The sequence below is a fragment of the Lissotriton helveticus genome, chromosome 10 (assembly GCF_964261635.1).
Source record: "Lissotriton helveticus chromosome 10, aLisHel1.1, whole genome shotgun sequence".
Lineage (NCBI taxonomy): Eukaryota > Metazoa > Chordata > Amphibia > Caudata > Salamandridae > Lissotriton > Lissotriton helveticus.
In genome coordinates this window covers 556,290,555-556,309,964 of record NC_136071.1, presented here as the reverse complement: position 1 = coordinate 556,309,964, position 19,410 = coordinate 556,290,555, and the positions used below count along the sequence as shown (strand labels likewise).

The 19,410-nt window shown below is 41.9% G+C and overlaps 1 protein-coding gene across 1 annotated transcript in view; it reads right to left on the bottom strand.

The window, feature by feature from the left end:
* The window catches only part of LOC144784369 (tektin-3-like), a 590,516-nt gene that overhangs the window by 284,011 nt on the left and 287,095 nt on the right, over window positions 1–19,410 (bottom strand). Inside the window, exon 4 of the mRNA XM_078663100.1 lies at window positions 4,965–5,108. Within this exon, the coding sequence (XP_078519226.1) occupies window positions 4,965–5,108 (144 nt within the window). The remainder of the gene's footprint in view (window positions 1–4,964; window positions 5,109–19,410) is intronic.

Genomic DNA, 19,410 nt, shown 5'->3' with positions numbered 1-19,410 from the left:
AAGTAGGAAAAACCTGTGCATGCAGGCAAGGAAAGCAGTGACAAGGATACGTGTTGCTCCCCACGGGTGCACAACAATGATAAACTAACGCCAAGGAAAATAATAGCTAAAAAAGAAAGCAAGACTTTTGCATGCTCGTTTTGCAACATATTAGCAGACTGAACTAAGGAGAGGGACCAATATGACAGGTCTTGGCCGAGGGAAGGATCATTTGAGCCAGTGGACATGGCAGTAGCAGAAGACTGCATAAGGCATGAAGGAGGAAACCCTAGTCGGTACTTACTGTAGATGTAGAAATGCCACACAAAATGGTAAAGCTATGTTGAGGAGAAACCCACAGAGTCACCTAGAATGAAAGTGTGACCGATACTACAGAAGGTCGCGGTATCGATTGTATGCGTTCCATGGGCCCAGATGGACAAAGAAGGGTTGAGATCAAAGTAACAGTAATTTCTGGATGGGGCAGGGGAATGGATTACATGCTTCAAGAAAAACACAGCAGTTATAAGCCTAGCGATAAGAAACATTAAAAGTCTGCTAAGCAGTCTAATTAGGGAGCAGACTAACACAGTGTTCCCCCAAACTCGCATTGCAGCAATCTTGCTAACAAGCACCCAGCATGACGGTGTTGCATTTAAAATGCACAGGCATCTGATCTGGACCGCCTTAAGAGAAATATTCCCTGACCGCTCAGATGTAGGAGGGCTAATGGCAGAGACTATGAAGCCAGAGGAAAACATAAAAGATTTCCTAAATAGAATTAGGGAAAGACGGGGATAAATCGGACAGCCGTGGACCAATACAGGCCCACAAGTCACATTTTTATATAACATTTTGAAGAAAGGGTTACCCACCGAGACACAGAGCAGGCTGGATAGCGCAGTTGGTTTAGATACCAAACCCTGGTGGGGGATACAAGTTCACATACTCCACTGCCACAAGAAAAAGTAAGATAAGGATAAAGAGAAGCAGGAGCAAACCCAAAGAGATACAACAAAATGAGTGCAGCAAAAGTAGAAAAAAACGGCCCTCGAGGTGGCAGAGATGGCTGCAGCTGTGCATATGGCACCAGTCACAATGGGGGCTCCACCTGAAAACTTTAGAGAGTTCCAAACAGGTAGTTCAGGAGCATGAACGGATTATGGTAGTGGAGGCTAGGGAGTGTGGTCACAACCAGACATTAGACAATGCTACTATTGCCATATGAGGGGTCACCTGGTAGAGGCATGCTGGAACAAGGACTTCCATGGGCAGCAAAAGCAGCAGAGGTTAGAGAGCCAGCACCAGCCACCACAAAACCCCATGAGCATCTCTACTAAGTACCAAGCACAGGGTAATCAGAACTTGTCATACACTAAGTCACAGGGAGGTCCACCGGCCGCCACACAACCATAGCAGGGATCAAGTAATTGGGAAAGCATAAGGCAGCAGCAACCACAGACAGGCCACCCAGCACAACAGGTACAGGGGCCACAATCCCTGCAAGGAGGGGTGACAGTGTGGGGAGAAAAATAAAGGTAAACATGATGCCCAAAATGAAGATTCCCGATACAAAGGCGGGTTGAGGTCAGCCAAAGCCAGGTATCTGAAGCCAAGAGGGAGGCCTAGTAGACCTGGATGGGGTTTCAAGGATTAGTTCAATGGAGGGGGTGTAGCATGAGTTGAGGTACAGTACAACTGATCCTGTATGTTTACAGGTTAGGAGTAGAGAGCTTCAAGGTGTTTTGCTGCTTTCTTTAGGCTCTTTGGTCTGGCTGGTAAATTCTGTGCAGGGAAGGTCAGAACCAGCAGCAGGGCAAGCCAGCAGAGATTCAGCAGGGACTTCAGACTTGTTCCTACCCAAAGGATACAGGAAGCACTCAACTCCATGTTCAGCTCCATGTTCTGAAAGCACCAACAGTAACGGGATCCAAGCAGGAATGGTTCCAAAATTATGATCAGTGAGCTAGGCTGAAACCACAGTTTATATTTACCAGTCCAGGCAGTTGAGCAACAACCCACTGCAGATCACTTTCCATCAAAGTTAAAAATACAACAAATCCAGCTGAGGCCAATGTTCCATCTTCAAGGGTGATTCTGGGCAAGAGACCTCTTTCCAGAAACTAGTGTGGTGGCCAATATCTACATGTAGATGATCAGGTACTTTCAAGGGCCAGTTTTGGTGGGAGAGCATGTGTATTCTTTCAAGAGGTTCCAAGATTGCAAAGAACAGGAATAAAGATAACATGGGAAATAGGGTTGCCTATATTGTTCTCTTTGGAAAATAGTGTTCCTCCATCTTACAATCATCAACCTAAAACAATTATATTCACTATCAGAAAAGGGTAACCGTAAAGACAGCTGTGCCACTTGTACAATAATCTATAAAATGCTGCCACCAGCCAAAACGTGTGCAGAGGCCATCAGGGGCTACAGGAGATTATGGAAAGGGGAGACTAATTGAGGGTAGATACATCTACTAAAGAGCATCAGGTTGCACCTTTTTATTAGGAGTACCACATACTTTTTCAAGAAGAAAAAATTCTGGGAATACTTGGGATTAAAGAGAAAAAATGACAGGGACGGCCCAGCTTCTCAGATGCCTCGGGATCTTTCTCTCTCACACACATACACACATGCACACACACACACACACACACACACACAGATAAACCACAAGCACAGCACACAGACCACACAATTATTATTTATAGCAATTTGACAATATTTTTTGCTGCAAACGAACATTTCCTTTCCTTGACACCTTGCTATTATTTTCTGCTGCTTAAATATTTTAATATCAAGCTTTCTCAACACAAAGGGCCCAATTACAAGTCTGGCAGTCTAAGGACCACCAGACTCACGAGGGCGCATTAGTGGTGGTCCAGCCACAGCCACACATGCAGTCTGACAGCCAAAGTTGCAATGCCGCAGTCGCCAGGGAATCGCCATTCCCTGGCGGTGGAACTCCGGTCTGGGCCACAGTAATATGGTGATGGTGCCATCATGCATATTGCAAGTTTTAGGACCGCTAGCGGTGGCATGGAGGTCTTTCCTCCGTGAAAAGGCTGGCGGTCCTGAAACACAAGCCTATGTGCATAGGGATGCATGCAGGGGGGCAAAACATGTACCCCCTGTGTGCATGTACCCAAGTTCCTGCACGGCATGGACTTTACAGTCCATGTCGTGCAGGAAATATTTTTGGCCTTCCGATTGCGGTGCCCATTTTCAGAGGCACCACCGTGGGACCGCCATAGAAAAGCCCGCCAGACATGAGGAAACTCCTAATCTGGCAAGCAGTGGGACCACGGCTTTGGCAGAGCAGCCCGCCAATGTGGCGGTCCACTCCCGCACCGCCAGACTCGTAATCAGTCCCAAAGTGTCTATTAGTTAACAAGGTCAAGTTGTACAGTGTTACCCAGAAATGTTTTTTTTTCACGACTCAAAATTTGAGGGTGGAAAAATTGTATAAGTGGTATAAGGATAACAGAAGATCAATTAATGCTCGCCTGGCCATCAAGAAGTGCATATTCTGATTTAAATGTTACTGTAAAACTGAATTACTTTCCCCCTATGTCAGACAAATTAAAACAGCAAACGGCGTGGGGCAGGTCCAGGCAACAAACAAGGAGAATATACTCTCTGGGAGATACCATTCAGGAGATGACAATAATAAAACCAGTTCCCAGTAAATTGCCATCCAAGCTGCAGAGGTGCTTGGATAGATTTAGTAGCCAACAGGGAACAAAGCCCTGGCTTAATTTCTGAGATGGGATGAGGTTTAAAGCTCAAAAAGGAAGGCCGAAGCTGGCACCCCTGCCTTTCTTTCCATACACAAAAGTGAGGAGGACTTAGGCTTAGATGGCTGCTCAGAGGCACCAAAGGGACCCAGACAGAGCTGCAACTGCATGATCCCCATAGGCCTGGATAAGGACAGCAACTAAATAATCATCATAGGCCAAGATTGTGGCTGCAACTTCCAAGATTGTTGTAGGTGAGGCCGGGGCCTCACCTGCCAGTTCACCAATTGGGGTCACAACTCCTGTGACCACTGTTGGCAAAATCCGGACTGCAACTGTCCTCTACCTCTGTGGGGCCCCATCACAGCAATCATCAGAGACTGCCATGCAGATGGACGTGTAATGCAACAGGGTTTCCCTGCAGCCCATCAAACTTGATTCTCACTGTAGTCCCACAGGAGACATGCAAGAGAGCCTCATGAGCCTTCAAGTGACAGGCAGCTCAAGGTCTTCAACTTGCCATTCCAGTACTGCAAGTGGGTAAGATAGAATACTGAGTGCTTATTTGACCATGAGCAAGAAACGTCTGCACCTGCACTTGATTCACTCCATATACTGATTTCCCAGACTCGAAGGCTCACAGGATAGGGGCCACCAAGAAAATAATTAGAGAGGAAGCGGGGAATTGTAGGACCACAAACTTGAATCCTACCCTACCCTGTGACACTTACAGGTATAATGCACTGCACTGAGGAGTATTTAGTAAAGCTTTGTGATTAAATGTAATGTTGTTCTTTGAAAAGATAAACAAGGGGCTGGACACTACCCTGTGAGTCAAGTGCGGAAGGGGTTGCTCTAGGCCAAGTTTGCACAGCCATAGTAGGGCAGGCCAGAGGACACCAGTGGCAAATTCCCTGTCCCCCACTGTTGGGGTCCAGAAGCCGCTTTCTGCCGCCTGGGCGTCTGCATGAGGTCTGACAGTATTAATTACATAAGCTGTGATCACCGGAGCCTACTGCCCCATTCAATGAGTTGAGCATTTCATTAGAAAATCGCAGTTTTAACATGAGTTTCGCTTTCTGAGCTAGGGGCAAGTCATGGATTGTGCTGCTAAGTGATTTGGGAGCAGAATTTCAAAAGGACGACTTTGGATGAAACTTGCATCTACATTTGAAATTAAAATATACTATAAAGCGCAAGTATGAAACATATAATTACTTTCAGTACACTTTCTTTTACACTTACGTGGCGTCTACATTTTCTACTCCTAGGAAATAGCTAATATCTTCTGATGTGTTCCTTAAGTTGAAGCACTTTCTGTCAATTTCCTGTGCTACCTTTTTGTTAGTAAGATCCATCTCCAGCTGATGCTGAGCAGTTCTGTTTGCCCTACAAAGACATAAAAAATCATTGACTACGTTGTAATGATTAGGCCAAAATAACTGATACGTATTTTTCAGGACAAAACAAAATATACCAACTGAGTGAGAGCATTTCCATACAGTGTACACAGGAATGGGAATCACTGTTCAGCATTATCACACATTTTTGGGCTTGGTTTCAGTGTTTGTAAAGTGTGTCCTAATGATTGACCATGTCTGAGTAGCTAGGATTTCATTTAACAAGATTGTATTTAACAAGTAAGTGCATTCAGGTCATTGTCCTCTTGCGTGAATGCAGTTGGACCAACTGAAGTAATATAACTGAAACGAAAAACGTGAAAAGATAAGTCTTGGAATGGAAAACTTGTATTCCATGAAGTATGGTAACCCCCAGAGTACACTGTAGACTGGCATCTGCCACCATAACACAAATCTCACTACACTGCTCACCAATGGGCATCACCCTCTTACTGTCAGTGGGGGGTGAGGGGGCTAGGGAGGTGTGTGGACGAGTCTGGATAATGCAGCTAGTATATTTAATGTTAACCCTGTAAGCTATAATACTCATCACCTCTTCCAATATGGTCCTATATTAACAGAAGCATTTATTAGAGTGGAAACTCTGAAAGGGGCATCTGTTAGAACACCTTCAAGTCCCTGATGAACACACTCAGGGCACTGTATGGTATTCCGAGAACCATCTTCAAGATTCATAATCTTTTAACTAATTGTGCTCAGATGTGTTCATTTATTTTCAATAGAAACCTCTTATATATGCCCTCCAGTGCCACCTGGTAGTGGGCGAGTAGGCGACTTCCTAGAAAGGTTTGCTGGTGTTCTCCCACTAACAACATGCTGATTAAAAACTTGGCAAAATAGTGCAAATTTCCTACATTTTTCAAGTAAACCACAAGACCGCCTGCCCACAGACGGATAGTAAATGTCATCATCATCATCATCATCAAACTTAATTCGCATATATAAAAAATGCATAAAAGTACATAACGTTCATTGTAAACAACTGTAAATACAATAATTCATTCTTTTCGTTTTTCAATAAAATATAATCACATTTGAAATCCATAAAAAATGTATAAAATACAGCACTCTCACATTAATTATTCAGATACTTTCATATCTGCTGCACTCTGTTTTGTTTTTTATTTTTATAAAACCGATAACCTTCTATTTTTTATAGCAGCTTTCGGAAATGGTGCAATCACAAAACATACAAATGGCTTTCTAATTGTTAAAGGACTGAAAGAGCTAAAACATAATCAGTTAGTCTAAACTTACGCAATAATGGTACAATGTACTTTCTCTGCTCTGTTTGATAAAACACACAAAAGAATAAAATATGCAAAGTTGTTTGGTTTGCTGTAGCATTGCATGGGCACCCAGAAAGTTGGTTTAATGAGTAAGTGTTTGATGGATAACCCAGCATTAAGGGAATATAACCTAGACGAAAACTAACCAATAAATATCTATGGTGGGGCTTCGTCACAAAGAACAGGTACGAAGACAATCTGGACAACACAGGCGGTGAAGCTTGATATAAAATTACTGTGCATTTTGATATATTCCTCTCCCATCTAAACTGGTTTGTTTTCACCAAGAAAAGATATTTTAATCTTGGTTTAGGGAAAGCTGCATAGCTAAGAGGGGTTTCAAAGAGAACTTCCAGACCAATGGAAGCAAAAGATTGTTTCACATAGGTAAGCCATGGAATTAACGCAGCATGATCAAGTTTCCAAATGTCCCTTATAATGTGTTGAATAATTTGGACCTCATGTCTTTTCCAAATAGATAGCCACAGCAATAACGGGGCTATCTTAATGGTGTCACTGATATACGGTAGGCCTAATTTTTTTAGTACAATGAAATTGGAACATGATTCAGGGATTGATAGTAACCTTTTAGCGAACTTGTCTTCTATATTTTGCAATTGTTCCACTTGCAGTGATCCCCATACTGCTGCCCCATAAGTAGCTATGGAAACAGTTTTTGCTAGATAAATTTTAATCATCTCCTCAATTGGCTTATTGCCTAGGCTTTTTGCAAAAATAGACCAATATAGATTTTTGAAGGGCCTTCGCCGTTCTAGCCATCAGGACCGCATCATCCGCGTATAGTAAAATAGGTAGACGGATTGAGGCGGCATAAGGAACGTCCGTGCTATTATCAATCAGAACAGTATTTAGGTGGTTAGACTACAAAGAGAACAGGAATGGGGCAAGGACCAGGGCTCGAAAAATCATGTAATTTTTACTAGACCTGCAGGTCTAGTAATATAAAAAATGTACTCGACCTAATTGAAATGCACTTGACCTCAATATCTGGAAGCGGAGCAAATGTGACAAGTTAACAAGATTTAAAGGCATTTTGATTGCTCATTTAGGTTGTGAGCAATAAGGATACCTTTAAATCTTGCTATCTTGTCACATTTTCACTGCTTTCAGAGACAGAGGTCAAAACTCAGTTTGTCTTCCTACTCGCCAGAAAGGGTGAGTAGGACCTAAAAATAGCTTGCCCTAATTGAATCTGGCTCGCAAATGCAAGCGAGCGAGTGGATTTTTCGTGCCCTGAAGGACGTAACCCTGCCTAACACCTTTCTGAATCTTAAAAGGTTTTGTACACTCTCCTTGCTTGCCTTAAGGGACTACTGCCTCTACCGCCACATACATTTGTCACCAACCTAGTCATTCAGGTTGGTTGACAATGAACTCCAAATTGTAAGTAAGGGTGATCCCATTTTGTCAATTTATGTGTGTACACGAACATATCGCTTTCTGATCGTAGGCGTATAACCAATGAGCTGAACTCCTTTTTTCCGTGTCAAGAGTAGCGTCCCCTTTGCTCACTATTGTAAATCTCAGGATGGGGTTGGTGATCCACTCTCTTCACCGTTCTAAGAGTTCGTTAACACAGTAAACATACTTCAACTGTAGTCATTCAACGTTTTAATTCATCACAAGAATGCATTGAATCTCATTTTGGATAGATGATTCTTGAAATATTCCATATATTTATAACATTGTATCCATCATCATCAATAAACTCAATTGTCCAAATGCATTTCGGGCTGTGCCTTTCTTTGAGATATGTGGAATATGTGGCTCAGATGCACAAAGTTCGAGTCTGTATAAAAAACAGAAACCGATGGCATTCAATATACATGATCAGATTGCTTGAAGTGGGTAGGAAAGAGTAGAAAATCCATTGCTGGTGCCCAAGAAGATGTCGAGCATGAGCATGTGTAGCGATTGCGTAAAATCGAAAAGAAATTGGAAGTCAAGTGATCGTGAATAATATATGCTTATTACACACTGCTGTGAATCCCAGCTCATAAGTGATGTGTGCGTGGTGAACTGACAGTCTTACCAAAGTGCAAAAAGTTGTGAATAGTCAGAAAACATAAACACGTGAATTCACCCAGTCTTGGAAGCTATCTCTGCACTATGTTTACATAGTGCGCGCCTCTTTTTCGGCATTGGTCGCTTGTAAATAACAAGAATTAAAATTCATAGTGACTCAATGCAAAGTGGTTTTCATAGCTCAAAACATGTCTTCAGTGGCATTTGGAGTTGGCCACCATGCAATCTGTTAAATAAGTGTCTGGGTTGACACAACAAACGGACTACTAACTCGGGCCAAATTCTATGTGATGGAGTCTAGTCATCTCACCCATCCTCATCCCATATGCTAGATGCCTAAAATTCACCAAGGACCAAATTATTTCCATAGATTATCTCATCTCGAAACTGACAAGAACTGACTCATTCTTTATAACTTCCCCCTCTCCTCTTAAACCTAAAGCCTTCAATTCTGCCGTACCTTAGACCCACTGTGCAGGACTTTGTTTTCTCAGACCTAGTTAAAAGAGAAACACAATACTGGCTGGTAGTCCCTCTTAAAGTCATCTCACCTGGCCACAGTTCAACAAAGGTGCCAAGAAATCTGATTTCATTACTCCTATCACGAAAGAACACCACTAGGTCCCCCCCCCCCAGTGCCAGAATTCGCCATCGTAAGGGGAGCATCCTTTTTTTACCCAAAACTTTATTTAATTTATCAGTTCAATGACAAAAGCTTGTGCTGTCTGTGTATCACAAAATATCGCAAAACTTCCTGGCACCTGTTATGCTGAATGTATTAGCATTGCTATTTTTTTTAAACCCTCTTATTCTTTGTTCCCTTCTACGTTTAAAAGTCTCAAGTGGCATATAATAAATTTGAAATTCATTGCCATTCTTGAAGGATTTTTACTAAACTGCTTTTGGAAACACCCGAAGTCTCCAAAATTCATAAAAGGATCTTGATCAACGCCTAGGTGGGAAAGAATGGACTCTATATGCTCGAACGGTTACAGTATCAGCCAGGTTGAAAGGAGAGAAGTGTCATAGGATGTTGAGACACAGTGCTGCACCAGACCGACCAGCTGCTTCTATCACTCAGCGTAATTACTCAGAGAAAAAAAATGACATTTATGAACATAAAAAAATAAAGGAAAAAGCATAAGATGTGGGGAAAAGAGAAATTAAATGTAAATGAAAAGGGAAAAAAAGTGAGGCGGTTAAATGGTATGTGTACATGGTAGGGAGCTAGGACAGGGATGTTTTAATTAGGTGCAATACAAAGCACCATTTTAATTAAATATGGTGGATAACCGCGAGTGCTGGCGCAATTACTGTGGAAATTGTGAGCAGGGGAAGATGCCAGACAGGGAAAAGGACAGGGAGGGTACGGAGAGGGGAGTAAGGGAAGAATGGATAGCGGGTAAAACAAGCATTTGCAATGTAATAGGTCTCGCATTTAAGAGAGTTTGAGCTATTGGCATTGTAAATGGCAATTCATTTTATTTATGTTTTGGTTTTTAAAACATAAATAAAAGGCATTGTCATTTATAATGCCAATAGCTTAAACTCGCGTAAATGCTAGACCTATTGCATTGCAAATGCTGGTTTGCTCTCCTGTGAAATGGATCCAAAAAAGAAAAACACTTTTGCTGGAAATGTATTTGTCTGACATTTTTCAATTTCTAAGTGCAGCCACGGGGTGGAGAGAAATAAAACATTTAAAATATGAAAAATAAATAAATAACTAACTAAAGCAAAACAGAGTGGTTGCAAGGCGGCCAGATTTGTTTATTCACACCTAAACACATTAGCAACACTTTACAGTGTTTGCCAGTGAAGCGCTACTTTTGTTTTCTCCTCTCTCTTTTTGAACAGCATTGTTTTCCCTGGGTGGGAAAATGCACTAACTCTTGAAGTACTGAAATACCCGCTTGATGGGTGAATTGGAAAACAAAATGTGTACAGCGGCTGTGCGATTACGAATGTGGTCTTTTTAAACCATATTGCCTACGTTTTGTAGGGATATAAGCAATGGGCATTAAAACGGGTCCCTTTTGGGCCCTGTAGTCATAACCTTAACTCTTCAGGCAAAAGCCCTCACTGAATAATGAGTTGTAAACCGAAAAAGGTATCCATGTTGTTCCTGCTTACATTTCACATGCTTTACTTAATCTTACATTCCCTTATGAGTGTTTTATTTTTCTAGGATGTTGTTAATTTTTATTTAGGCAGCATATTGCTCTTGTCTAGTGCGTAATTTGAATTGAGTCACATCCAGGTGTTTATAGCAGGTCGGTGCAGTGCAAGTTTCTCTCAGTGGGGCAGTATGGTGTTCAGTGGGGAGAGGATGTGGCACTATGGTCATAGCTGCTGAATTTGGAACTGGGGTACCAGGTTCAGCCTTCATGACCAGTCCACCAGACCACTCCCCCTGAGGGAGCACATTCCCATACTAGACCTTAGAAAGCCCACAATATCTTAAAAGCCCTGGTGCCTTAGCACCAGCAGGTGGACCCTAGCAGTGGCAAATGTGGGTTAACCTTGAAGGCCTGTCCGCCACAATTCATTCTGAAGTTCACCTCCAGTCTTGCAGGCAGGCCTATGAAGCAGCACGCAATGGAGTGACAGTGACTCTGTCACTGAGGTCACAGGACCATTGAGCAGGGTGGCTCTAGGGCAGTGCGACTTCACCAGCTGCTGACTTCAGGTGGGGGCGTCGTGTTTGCAAATATAATATGTTTTTTTAAGCACTTGATAACTCCAGTGATTAATGTTATTAGTAGAGAGAGATGAAGTTTTGTCAAGTGGAGGTTTTGACTCATGGAAAGGAAGAACAGAGGGTTAATGTGCCTGCTGCTAAGAACATGTGCCATGCAGATCACAAAGTACACATAATGTAAATAGGACAGTGGGTTACTGATTTTGTCAGAGAGACACTATTGTTACTTGCAGTTAATAAGTTAAAATGCTAACCTAGAACAGTGAGCTATTAACTGTCATGTAGGAGCTGCATGCAAACTGCAAGGTATAAATTAGAGCGTCATGGTTTTTTCCCAGTCTTTGATTATCCTAATGTTGCAAAGAGGGTTCATTTGGATAGAATTCAATTCTGATTATTAAAGAGAACCCCCGACCATGGTATTACGTTTTACATTCTGAATTTGTGTTTCTCCAGACCAATCACTATTAAACTATGCTGCCTACTAGTATGGTTGTCATGTGACTCGACTCCTACACCTTGTAGTCCTTTTTCATATGTAACATTTCCTATACAGTGATTTACACACGCATGATTGATTGTCTCTGTGTAAAATGTAGGATGTAAAGTGCTCTGACACCCTACACTGGTATTAGTGGTGCTGTACATTTTCTGATACTTTATTATTTTGACATTTTTACACATGCTAACAGTCTCTGGCAAGATGTTTCCTTATTAGTGCCAGTGGAACATACATCCGCAGCAGTGAGAAAGGTGACCAGTCAACCTTTGCAAAGGGACCTCCACTTCACAGCAGCACAAGTCACATTTTTTTGTAACTTTTGATCCGTTTGAGCTATAAACAATTCATTAGTTAACATCGTTAGATTATGAAGCAGATGATGTATTATGTGGCAAATATGGCAGAGCCATAATTATGTGGAAAACATTTGCAAACTAGGATATTTTGTCATTCATGTTTGAACTGCTCTTGTGGAAAAAGGTAGGAGAAGTGCTGATGACAGAAACTCCCGGCTGGGAGACAAATGGCTCGCGATTCCACTTTTAAGGATATTTGGGACATTCTGTAATTGGAAACTAATCCCACTTTGTGAATGTATTTAATGTCAATAACTCATATTACACCTTAAATAAACATGTGTATCCATTAGTTAAATTAAATAACGTAATAAGCTGTAACCGGTTAGTGAAATGGCAAACAAATACTAAAAATTGGGATATTTTGCTCTTTCTGCCACACCTCTGATCCCCCCACTGACCCAACCCACAGGTTATTCTCGCCCTCTGATTCTCCGCCCTCAGTTCCCCTACCTTTTTTCCCCCCACTTCGACCACTGCATGGTACTAATGTCCACCCACTGCCTGGGTGAAGTGGGGTTTCCTCACTATATAGCACTAGACCGAATATTACTTGCAGAAGGGCTAGTCCTTGACTATTCTCTTATTTATAATCATCTTTAAGCCTAAGATTGACCTGATCCTAGATATTGTTTCCACTCTTCACCTCAGGTCACATCTTCCCTTGACTATTTGTCCTTGCTATTCCCTGAAAGCCAATGCTCAATGAGACAATAGACACATTTTTTTACAAGCATTGCTTTGTTTCCCCAGAGTTCCACAGGCCCAAGAAAACTGCCCTGACACATACGTGTAACACTACCAGACGCTGCTTAACCAAATGTAAATATTAATATACGTTTTAACAGGGATTTAACTTTCTCATTAAGGGGCAAATCATTATAGAAGAATGTGCACCACATTTGGTTAATCTACTACTACATTTGGAGAGTATGATTGCCACTAGTCAAATTAAAGGCGCAACAGTGCTTTGTTCATACGAAGATACCTTTACTGGTGAATTAAACAGGTTAATACCACATTGACTTTTTTCACAGAGATGAGCCAGCCTCTAACAGTAAAACTATGAACATGTTATTTTGTGTGATTCATGTGTCACTCATCTCTCTGGTTAGTTAAAAAAAAATAGAAAAAACAATACAAGTAAAGAAAACAATGGATATGAGGCTTGTTCTTTGTGACATGTTCTCACCAGGTAAGCTCAATGTTATATAAATCAAGTACTTGAGCGTCATGCTAGCCCAGTCCCAGACAATCTGTTTTCCCATCTCTCGGTTAACACACGGTTCAAGATAGTGTTGTCATGTATTCCTATCGGTTCTGAATCGATCCCCCTATTCCTGACCCTATTCTAGTTAAACAAACCAACAAGTTAACTAGCAGTCAGCCCATGAGGCAGAAAATCCCCATGATGCAGATACCGTTATCTGACGCAGTCACACTACGGCACAGGAACGTGTTATCTGATTAGGTCATAACGCTTCCGATCTAATTAGACAAGCGATACTCCTCCAGCCCCTGATAAGGCATACGGAGTTCTCATAACAAATCAAACCTATGACAACCTGGGCAAAACCCTGCGGCCATTGTTTTGATTTCACCGAGAACTTTAGTAAAAGAATGTGCTAACGAGAAAGTCGTATGACATCTTTATTGACGTATCTATGTCCATCCTTACGTCAATCTCGGCACCTTAAAGGTATAAATATTACCGATCTTGCCATATGCAAACACACGCGTGGTGACGAGACGGAGCAGCCATACTTGCCGAAGCCGAGAGCAGAGCAGACCCCGCTGGCAGCAGCCCCGCCTTTCTGACGCGCTGAGAGACGCGCTGCTTTCTCCTGCCGAGAATCCAGCACCGGCGTTTCCGGGTAGCCCTCGCAGGCAGCCTGGAATATCGAGACCAGAGAGAGAGATACTATTCCTCATTCATCCTAACTTCCAGGTACAGAACTGAATAACCCCTCACAGAGAATTCTTTAGTTATTCACTTGGCAAAAACAAACTTAACTTAAACTGTAACTTTCTATTCCCGCCCACGTATTAGACTTAGGTCAGGTACACGGGGTAGGCGTATCTAGAAACACCAGTTGAGTACGTTTAGTCAAATGTATATGTGTATGTAATATATTTTATTGATTTTAAAACATCTTATGGCTTAGAAACCATATCAATGTTTTTACAGTATTATTTTATACTATTGCTTTTAATGTATGCACTTTACTTAACTATAAGTATTGCAATAATATCGATTCATTTCTCTTGTATGAGAAAAGAGACTGATCAATAAATAACACCTTTTTATTGAACACACCCGTCTCTTCCTTTTCTCTACATTCTGATGAGACTAAGAATGCACGTACTGACTGAGTAAAATAATTTGCCTTTTGTTCACACGACTCTCGAGATTGACTCTTGATTAGGGGAGAGCAAAGTTGTCATGTTCTATGGTTGTCAGAAACTAAATCCCTTCTTGTCTAATCAGGGAAGTTAAGTCCTCCTTGAACATTCGAGAAAGTTTCTAGCGAACTCTGAGCTACGCTGGCAAACCCAAAACTTTAAGTCTAGTATCGACAGTAGTAGACCTAGTTAACGTCTGGTCTAGGCCTTTACTGCTGTAGGTATTATTCCAATGCGCAGAGCCTATTGGGAAGATAGGAACTACACTACATGGCGCCCAACGCGTTTGGAAAGGGCGATAAAACTAACGTAAGACATTTAGAGTAACTCAGTCGTGCTTTCTCACTCAGACCCCTTTTCCCAAATACTCCAAAGACGTCTGGAGTGGGTGAAAGGTTATATCCGCCAGACCTCGCAGGAGGGAACTCCTATGTATGGTTCTTGGTATAGTCAACGTTGAAGGATAAACAGTTCCAAAATATTGTGCATCTAGTCTTTGTTCCATAAGAAACCTGATCTGCAAACAAAAGACATAAGTTTCCTGTCGGTAAAATGGCAGAGAGTGATGATGAAAGAGAGGCAGTTAGATTAGCAACTGAACTCGCAGATGCTGATGCTACCATGCAAGCAGCAGACGCGGATATAATACTCATTCCGGTCATCAAAAGGAGATCTATACCCTTAAAACTTATAGAAAATGGACTGACACCTAGAGGTGGCACAGTCATATTCGTAATTGAGGCACACGAATATCGGCAGACAGAGGTATACTATTCATGGATACATTTTCCAGCAGCAAATGCTGTAACAAAGTACTTCCACTACTACAAAATAGAGGAACCTCCTGAAATGTACACTCCTTTCGAGGAGGTGGAAGTACCACTCAAATTCCAAGAGCATTTGCTCTTATTTGATGGCGCCCTAAAACATAATAATCACATCACCAGGCTCGGTCCTTTAGGTAGACCAGGAGCAACGTGGCCGGTCTTAGCCGGATACACACCACACCCAGACATCGAAGGGATGTCTACAGGAGAGCTGTTAATACAGCTAAAACAATTACTAAAAATTCATAGACAATTAGTCCAATATGTAATGCGGACTTCAACAATTCAGCCAGCGATTAAACTTCCACAGCTGACCCCTCACCAGGGGAACACAAATAAAATTACACCACAGAACATCCAATCCTGCCTAGGTAAAGTACCGGCTAAACGGGAACAAATACCATTCTGGTTGGCACAGAAAATTACCCAAATAGAGGCGGTGTTTCCTGACACCACCCCGCTAGAAAAACACAGGATTCTGACTATCTGTCTTCCAATGGGAATCGCACCACACATTGAGGACTGTGACACTTGGGGTACAGTCTTTGCTTCCATCTACACAAAAACGCACGGTGTTCCATCCATTTCGGTGATACCAGATGTGCTAAAACAAATTCAAGACGAATACGGTCCAGAACCTGCCTTAACTCTTGGTATGAAATTACTGAAAGACTTCAAGCAGGTCTCGGCTATATTATTAGCCAATATAAAAGGTGAAGCAGCAAACGTGGCGATCCGCCAGAGGTTAAAAGAGACAGATATAGCAGACCAACCAGCTGAAATTGCCAGAATCATAGAAAAATCCTATGAGGAACTAGGTAGAGATAGTTTAGGTGGAATACCAGTAAAACCGCAACTGACTGAAAGTCCAGAAAAAATATTTTTTAATAACAATTCACCAAAAAAGAACTGGGATGGAAACAAACAATCCAATCCTAAAGAAAAGAAATTCCAGTCCAGAGGAAGGTCTCCTAGGCGAAGAGAAAAATCTCCAAACCGAAGACAGAGGTCACCGCAGAGTGACCCTTCTGGGAATAGATATAACCTTAGAAATAGGGATAATATTAAAAAACCTGATAGATATCAAGACATTGATACACGTCCCTCTCAATCTTTTCAGAATTCCTCGCAGAAATCGGAAAGAAGAGGACGATCAGAACAAAGAGAAGAGCACGCCAAGTCCAAAGACAAGGAACCTGCTCAGCTAAAAAAGAAATTACAATTTCCAAAAAAGAAGGTAGCCAGTATCAAGGTAGTTAACAATGCCGAGAATACTGAGGACACAACTGAAAAACGGAGAGTGGGCTCAGACAATGCTAGACAGTGCAGCAGAAGTGAGCATAGCTCGCAAAGTCCTAATGAATCATCTGGAGACAGTGGACACGAATGAATATCTTCAAGTGGAAACTGCAGACACCAGGGTTAGCAAACCTCACAAGATATACGAGATAACATTACGTATAGAGGGAGATAAGACTAGGAAAATAAGGGGACTATTTTGGGATAACCTCTCCAAGGGTTATGACATCCTTCTAGCTGAAAAAGACTGGCCACCAGAGTTTGTCAGGGAGTGCCCTCATGGCGAAGAAATAATTATGCCTGCCTTCTCAAATCAAATTCCAATTCATAAAAAATACACACTTGCTAGAAAGTGGGCAGTAGCTCTAGCTCCTGCTTTATATAAAAATCACGTAGGATGGGATGAGGATTCTCCTCCTCACAAAATCCAGTTAAAATCACAACCTACTGCACAAAGGCAGTACCCAATTAAGCAAGAAGCTAAAAAACAGGTAAATGAAATACTAGATCAGCTAGAATACCAGGGGGTGATTGAAACTTGCACCTCACAAATGAACAATCCTTTGTTTCCGGTCTCCAAACCAGACAATTCATATCGTCTAGTTTTGGATTACCGACACCTTAACACATGTTGCAAAACGTTTGCAGTGCAAAACTCACACAGTGCTGCACTAATGAATAACATAGTGCGCAAAAAATACAAAACAACCTTGGACATCTCCAATGGATTCTTTTGTCAAAACATAGCACCAGAGAGCAGATATTTAACTGCATTCTCAGTAAATGGCACTCAAAAACAATTCTGTCGGTTAGCCCAGGGGTACAAGAACAGCCCGGGGGTATTCTCAGCGAGAGTAACAGAATTACTTCAACTATATGATGATGAAGCATTATCTTATGTCGATGACATTTACTTAACAGATGATGACTTGGAGACTCACTTGAAAAGAGTGAACACCATAATACTTGGGTTCGCAGCAGAGGGTTACAAATTCAACTTTAAAAAGTCCAGAATTGCCCATCTGACGGTCCTATTCTTAGGATATGAGTTATCAAGTGAAGGCAAAAGCCTGGCTGACAATTTCCTAGAGAAATGTGCCGTACTCCAAGCACCTAGAACACTAAAAAACCTACAGTCAATTCTAGGCTTCCTAAATTTCGGAAGAACATACATTGCAAATTACGCAGAAAGGGTCAAACCCCTTTATGATCTAATTAAACCAGACTTTAAAAAATCCAGTTGGACTCAAATACACACAGAAATTTTGAGATCCTTACAAACAGACATGCTAATTAAAACAAAATTAGAAACACGTGATAACACACGCAATCTTGTGATTCGAGTCATCCCAGGGAGATGCGGATTCACATACCTAACCTCTAATGAGGGAGAAAAGGTACCAATTGCATTCAAATCACACTTGTACACAGAAGCTGAACAGAAATTCAGCAACAAAGAAAAAATTGTTCATGCAGTTCAAACCGCAATAGCTAGAGAAAAAGATCAAGCGGACGGTAGACATATCACAGTCAGAACAGCAAAATCAGCCTTTGAAGCATTAACAACACCGTGGAATTTACCAACAACAGCATTGAATCCGGAATGGATACAATGGGTGAATTCAATCACAACGGACAAAGGGTACTACTACTTTGATCCAGAACTAGAAGAATTAAAAAATCTAGAATATGAAGAAACATATCCTCTGCCAATCGACATTCTGCCTTTACGACATTACGCCTGTGTAATCTATACAGACGGACATGCTCAACCCTCCGTTTGGGGAGAACAAGCATACAACCACACATGTGAGATTACAAAAGAAGTGTGGCGCGGAGGTAAACTAAAACCTCTATTAACAAAGACACACTCAGTAGAAAGTAATTCAGAACAACAAACTGAAATAATAGCATTGAAAATGGCGCTAGATAATGCGGATCGCGAATTCCCGACACTTATAGTGTCAGATTCGTATTACTGTGTCTAATCATATAACAGCGATTTGCAGACATGGATTCAAAACGGTTACAAAGATGACACAGATGCACCAATAAAGCAGAAACTGCTCTGGGAACAAATAGCTCTTTTACAAAAAGAACTACCAAAGACTCACGTGACTCACTCACTGAGTCATCAGCGTGATGGCGTTCACGTTGTAGGGAATTCATTGGCTGAAACAGCCGCAGCGGCAGCCACTAAATCGGCTCCCGTAGTTCGAAAAAAGCGTACATTAAAATACATTGACGGTGAAACAGTGCTGGCGGTGAAAACGTCATCAAAAGGCGACTGCTCAGCGTTACCGATCAACTATCCACTCAATTATACATACATAATCGATGCAAACTCCGTCCCTTTTGCTCGAATCCCTGGAGTGGGGGATAGAGTGATTCCAAACATGGACAGGAGAAACTTGTTAATCGCAGACGCACACATGGGCGAGGGTCTCAGACACCTTAAATTAAAATATTCTCTGGAAGAATTACAATCACGGTACTGGTGGCCAGGCATGAGCCTGCGTCACACCATGTTTGTAAAACGCTGCCCAAACTGCAATAGAGATCGCAGTGGGGAGATAAACAGTTTGAAACCTCGTCGTATTACGGCAGATAATATTACCAGTAAAAAGAATGGCTTGCGATTAACATATACAGGCTAGTTTCCACTTATAATGTAGATCACCAGCACTCGGCTGACGTCCGGACTGTTATACAAAGATTTGCGAGTCTAAATGGCATATACGCTAAGAGCATGCTACGTTCGACCATTGTTTTCACTCAAGCCCACCAGCCTGGGGGGAAACATGGCCGAATGAGCACAGTCCAGCGGGAATCTTCTCACTTCCTTCC